The sequence below is a fragment of the Rhinoderma darwinii genome, unplaced genomic scaffold (genome assembly GCF_050947455.1).
Source record: "Rhinoderma darwinii isolate aRhiDar2 unplaced genomic scaffold, aRhiDar2.hap1 Scaffold_40, whole genome shotgun sequence".
NCBI lineage: Eukaryota > Metazoa > Chordata > Amphibia > Anura > Rhinodermatidae > Rhinoderma > Rhinoderma darwinii.
This window is the reverse complement of record NW_027463598.1, coordinates 260430-266991: the sequence shown is the minus strand read 5'-3', so window position 1 is coordinate 266991 and position 6562 is coordinate 260430. Positions and strand designations below refer to the sequence as shown.

Sequence of the window (6562 nt, the reverse complement as noted above, 5' to 3'; positions counted from 1 at the left end):
AGTGTGTGTGGTAATATATACAGGGAGCAGTGTGTGTGGTAATATATACAGGGAGCAGTGTGTGTGGTAATATATACAGGGGGCAGTGTGTGTGGTAATATATACAGGGAGCAGTGTGTGTGGTAATATATACAGGGAGCAGTGTGTGTGGTAATATATACAGGGGGCAGTGTGTGTGGTAATATATACAGGGAGCAGCGTGTGTGGTAATATATACAGGGGGCAGTGTGTGTGGTAATATATACAGGGGGCAGTGTGTGTGGTAATATATACAGGGGGCAGTGTGTGTGGTAATATATACAGGGGGCAGTGTGTGGTAATATATACAGGGAGCAGTGTGTGTGGTAATATATACAGGGGGCAGTGTGTGTGGTAATATATACAGGGGGCAGTGTGTGTGGTAATATATACAGGGAGCAGCGTGTGTGGTAATATATACAGGGGGCAGTGTGTGTGGTAATATATACAGGGGGCAGCGTGTGTGGTAATATATACAGGGGGCAGTGTGTGTGGTAATATATACAGGGGGCAGTGTGTGTGGTAATATATACAGGGGGCAGTGTGTGTGGTAATATATACAGGGGGCAGCGTGTGTGGTAATATATACAGGGGGCAGTGTGTGTGGTAATATATACAGGGAGCAGTGTGTGTGGTAATATATACAGGGAGCAGCGTGTGTGGTAATATATACAGGGGGCAGTGTGTGTGGTAATATATACAGGGGGCAGTGTGTGTGGTAATATATACAGGGAGCAGTGTGTGTGGTAATATATACAGGGGGCAGCGTGTGTAGTAATATATACAGGGGGCAGCGTGTGTGGTAATATATACAGGGGGCAGTGTGTGTGGTAATATATACAGGGGGCAGTGTGTGGTAATATATACAGGGGGCAGTGTGTGTGGTAATATATACAGGGGGCAGTGTGTGGTAATATATACAGGGAGCAGTGTGTGTGGTAATATATACAGGGAGCAGTGTGTGTGGTAATATATACAGGGAGCAGTGTGTGTGGTAATATATACAGGGGGCAGTGTGTGTGGTAATATATACAGGGAGCAGTGTGTGTGTGGTAATATATACAGGGAGCAGTGTGTGTGGTAATATATACAGGGGGCAGTGTGTGTGGTAATATATACAGGGAGCAGTGTGTGTGGTAATATATACAGGGGGCAGTGTGTGTGGTAATATATACAGGGGGCAGCGTGTGTGGTAATATATACAGGGAGCAGTGTGTGGTAATATATACAGGGTGCAGTGTGTGTGGTAATATATACAGGGGGCAGTGTGTGTGGTAATATATACAGGGAGCAGTGTGTGTGGTAATATATACAGGGAGCAGCGTGTGTGGTAATATATACAGGGAGCAGCGTGTGTGGTAATATATACAGGGGGCAGTGTGTGTGGTAATATATACAGGGAGCAGTGTGTGTGGTAATATATACAGGGAGCAGTGTGTGTGGTAATATATACAGGGGGCAGTGTGTGTGGTAATATATACAGGGAGCAGTGTGTGTGGTAATATATACAGGGAGCAGTGTGTGTGGTAATATATACAGGGGGCAGTGTGTGTGGTAATATATACAGGGAGCAGCGTGTGTGGTAATATATACAGGGGGCAGTGTGTGTGGTAATATATACAGGGGGCAGTGTGTGTGGTAATATATACAGGGGGCAGTGTGTGTGGTAATATATACAGGGGGCAGTGTGTGGTAATATATACAGGGAGCAGTGTGTGTGGTAATTTATACAGGGGGCAGTGTGTGTGTGGTAATATATACAGGGAGCAGCGTGTGTGGTAATATATACAGGGTGCAGCGTGTGTGGTAATATATACAGGGGGCAGTGTGTGTGGTAATATATACAGGGAGCAGCGTGTGTGGTAATATATACAGGGGGCAGTGTGTGTGGTAATATATACAGGGGGCAGCGTGTGTGGTAATATATACAGGGGGCAGTGTGTGTGGTAATATATACAGGGGGCAGTGTGTGTGGTAATATATACAGGGGGCAGTGTGTGTGGTAATATATACAGGGGGCAGCGTGTGTGGTAATATATACAGGGGGCAGTGTGTGTGGTAATATATACAGGGAGCAGTGTGTGTGGTAATATATACAGGGAGCAGCGTGTGTGGTAATATATACAGGGGGCAGTGTGTGTGGTAATATATACAGGGGGCAGTGAGTATGTGGTAATATATACAGGGGGCAGTGTGTGTGGTAATATATACAGGGGGCAGTGTGTGTGGTAATATATACAGGGGGCAGTGTGTGTGGTAATATATACAGGGGGCAGTGTGTGTGGTAATATATACAGGGGGCAGTGAGTATGTGGTAATATATACAGGGGGCAGTGTGTGTGGTAATATATACAGGGAGCAGTGTGTGTGGTAATATATACAGGGGGCAGTGTGTGTGGTAATATATACAGGGGGCAGCGTGTGTGGTAATATATACAGGGAGCAGTGTGTGTGGTAATATATACAGGGAGCAGTGTGTGGTAATATATACAGGGAGCAGTGTGTGGTAATATATACAGGGGGCAGTGTGTGTGGTAATATATACAGGGGGCAGTGTGTGTGGTAATATATACAGGGAGCAGTGTGTGTGGTAATATATACAGGGAGCAGCGTGTGTGGTAATATATACAGGGGGCAGTGTGTGTGGTAATATATACAGGGGGCAGTGAGTATGTGGTAATATATACAGGGGGCAGTGTGTGTGGTAATATATACAGGGAGCAGTGAGTATGTGGTAATATATACAGGGGGCAGTGTGTGTGGTAATATATACAGGGGGCAGTGTGTGTGGTAATATATACAGGGGGCAGTGTGTGTGGCCTCTATAATTCATTTTCGTGTAAGTTGTTGTTGTGTTCTCTCCCTTATATAACTATATCGCTTGTAAAATGTAGAAATGGTTTTATGCTCGAGTTACATTAAAAAAAATGGTGAAAAAAAATGACACCTCATTGATTTGTAGAGAAAGGGAACATGGCGATGGGGGGAAGGAGATGTCGGCAAAGAAGCTGGCGGGGGGGGGGCACTCTGAATCTTTGCCCCGGGTGCAGGAGATCCCGGCTACGCCTCTGGGTTAATGTCTTTTTATACTTAACAACTTTGTTTTTCTTATTTTTAAAGCAACAACAATCAGTTTAAAGTGAATCATTGGGGGTTTGAGGGTCTGGGGGTTTGAGGGTCTGGGGGTTTGAGGGTCCGAGGGTCTGGGGGTCCCAGGGTTTGGGGGTCTCAGGGTCTGTGGGTCTCATGGTCTGGGGGTCTGAGTGTTTGGGGGTCTCAGGGTCTGGGGGTCTCAGGATCTGGGGGTCTGAGTTTCACTGATGGCGCCTTGTGTTGTGTTTTCAAGCAGACGACAGTGAACTCTTCCTGAAGGTGCTGATACCGAGTTATGCTGCCGGCTCGATTATCGGAAAAGGAGGGCAAACAATAGTCCAGCTGCAGCGCGAGACGGGGGCCACCATCAAACTGTCCAAGTCGAAAGACTTCTACCCAGGTCAGTGTGTACGCTGCCAACGTGTCAGCTCTGCCCGTAGGTTTGTGTGTACATTGTCACTAACATTTGTCGCTGTTATCTGCCAGCACTCAGACGGGGAGGTCCAGTTTGATTTTTGTATGGGGTACATGAAGTTAATATATGGGAGGGCCGTGCAGAGCTGGAAATGACGCCACTTCTACTAGAAAGCCAATGAGGACTATAACTCGGGTATGCAGAGTATATATCTAATGTGGATATGAAAGTACAAGCCGTGTTATATGGGCACCAAGATACTGCCAACCTCCAGAAAACTGCCGGCCTGGGGCACAGATAACCAGTGATCTTGGCTTCAGAGCGAGGGGAACTCTGGCTGGCATCGTCCTGTCTATATACTGTCTATATACTGTCTATATACTGTTACATAGGAGATTCCTGCTTACAAAACTCAATGGCGTAGTCAAAAGCCCAGCCCCTCCTCCCACATTTCCCTACACCAATGGGACGGGACCAGGAGCTCCATCCGTAGGTCTCTCGCCACAGCAATATCTTACATGAAGGGCAATATTCTGCTGCAGCCGCTTCCCCCATAATGTCAGCCTCCGTGCACTTGTGTTGCTGCGCAGCGAAGCCCCAACTAATATAAATAGCGATATAAACCGATAACCCGGATGGTAAAAGACCGGTGTCCGAAAGAAAGAACCTCCTCAGAAATGAGGATCTTTACTGATCCCACAGCAGATAAATACTGCCGCGTGCACCCCACTAGTGTGTCCCCCATTATAAAGATGGAACATCCCCACCGCTCAGCCCCTGATGTGGGGGCAACTGGAAGGGGTTCATCTATTTCCTCACACTAGGACACGCAGCAGATTCTCGAGAGCCGACAAAAACTACAATGACGTGACGCACTGAAAGGGAAAATAACAAAGACCTAAAAACGTACAAATAAATGTGTGGCGCTCAGTAGCCTCCCACGTGGCCTATGGTCGTTCCACGTATGCGCACACTGTCTCAGGGTCCCATGGGAGCTCTCGCCTCATGAAATATAACGCAAAACCATCACCCTACATCAAACTGAGTGAGGCTGGATTCACACCAGCGTGTTCGATCCGTAATGGACGGAACGTATTTCAGCGGAACACCCTGCAGGGAGCCGGGCTCCTAGGATCATAGTTATGTACGACGCTAGGAGTCCCTGCCTCTCCGTGGCACTGCTGTCCCGTACTGAAAACATGATTACAGATAATACATAACTATGATGCAAGGGGCCCGGCTCCCGCAGGGTGTTCAGTCCGGAACTTACAGCCGAAATACGTTCCGTCCATTACGGACCGAACACGCTGGTGTGAACCCAGCCTAAGCCTCATGAATTGTGAGTCTCACCCGGCCTTACAATGACACTGAGTAATATAAATAGACAATAGAGGAACGATCAGTGGTCCCGGCGATCAGTCTCTGATTACAATCGTTTCTTGTGTCGATCGCGCCCATCGCTTGGAGTAGTTTTCATTCTTATAATAGCAGCAAATGCCATCGCATCGCCGTCAGATCCGCGCGCCTCTCGTACATGATCAACGAGCCGTGCGGGACCTTTCGCATGACACTAGAATTCATACATAAGAAGATCGGCACGTAATAAAGTCCTCAACATTATAATCAGCGCCATTCTTCATCTGCGGACAGAACCAGCCATGGCCTCACTTACACTTCACTATTGGGATAGACCAACAATTTAACAATTCATCTCTTCAGCTACATGAACACATTGCAGATAAACAGGTAAATCCGCAGGTGACGCCGTCTAATGACGCGTTTTTAGGTGGAGATTTTACATTTTGATGCGGAAACATTTGCGGTTTTTATGCTGCGGATTTTGGTGTTTTTTTGTCTTATTCGTTTACCTGAATTGAAAGGAATCTACGGCTACATTCACACGAGCGTGGCTAACCTCCAACGCTTCACGTGCCCCCGTGCGGAACGCGCGCTCACGGATCCCCCATACAATAGAGTCTATGCAGGGATGCGTGACACGCAGTAAAATACGACATGTCCTAATTTTTCACGGACCCTTCACACGCTCCATTGAAACAGCAGTGGCGTGAACGGCCCCATTGAAGTGCGTGATACCGTGTGGCGGCCGCACGCAGACTACGCTCGTCTGAATGACCCTACGGCATCACTGGATTTTACCTTTTAGCCTCTGAACAGAGATGAGGACTTTCCTGCAAGGAATCCCCAGAGTAGTCACCGACTGGTGGCGGGCAAGTAAACCGAACGCAGGGCGAAGGGTGGAACGCTACAGTCACTAGGAGCACTACAAGTGTCAGACATAGAAGCAGAGTCAGGTGTGGTACAACAGGTTCCAGGCGAGGCATCCGATGGGCAATGCAGAAGTGTATTTAGGATACCCGGAGGTCAGGAGTAGGACTACAAGTTCCAGGCAGACAGAGAATGAGGGTGAGCGGGGAACAAAGTCCTGGGAGAATCCAGATGGCAGAGAGCAATGCAGGAGCCGGCGCACGCAGACCACAGCAACCAATAACCAGCGAGGAGTGGCGCACACAGACCACAGCAACCAATAACCAGCGAGGAGCCGGCGCACGCAGAGCACAGCAACCAATAACCAGCGAGGAGTGGCGCACGCAGACCACAGCAACCAATAACCAGCGAGGAGCCAGCGCACGCAGACCACAGCAACCAATAACCAGCGAGGAGCCGGCGCACGCAGACCACAGCAACCAATAACCAGCGAGGAGCCGGCGCACGCAGACCACAGCAACCAATAACCAGCGAGGTGTGGCGCACGCAGACCACAGCAACCAATAACCAGCGAGGTGTGGCGCACGCAGACCACAGCAACCAATAACCAGCGAGGAGCCGGCGCACGCAGACCACAGCAACCAATAACCAGCGAGGTGTGGCGCACGCAGACCACAGCAACCAATAACCAGCGAGGAGTGGCGAACGCTGACCACAGCAACCAATAACCAGCGAGGAGTGGCGCACGATGACCACAGCAACCAATAACCAGCGAGGAGTGGCGCACGCTGATGATTCAGAAAAAGCACG

General features: G+C 48.7%; 1 protein-coding gene across 2 annotated transcripts in view; it reads left to right on the top strand.

Annotated features, from left to right (window-relative positions):
* Positions 1-6562, top strand: part of LOC142708505 (RNA-binding protein Nova-2-like) — a 38848-nt gene that overhangs the window by 19749 nt on the left and 12537 nt on the right. The window contains exon 2 of one of the 2 annotated variants that reach the window (XM_075848427.1): positions 3368-3511. In XM_075848427.1, coding sequence (XP_075704542.1) covers positions 3368-3511 — 144 coding nt within the window. Of the gene's footprint in view, positions 1-3364; positions 3512-6562 lie in introns of both variants that reach the window. The other variant, XM_075848426.1, reaches the window with a different exon arrangement.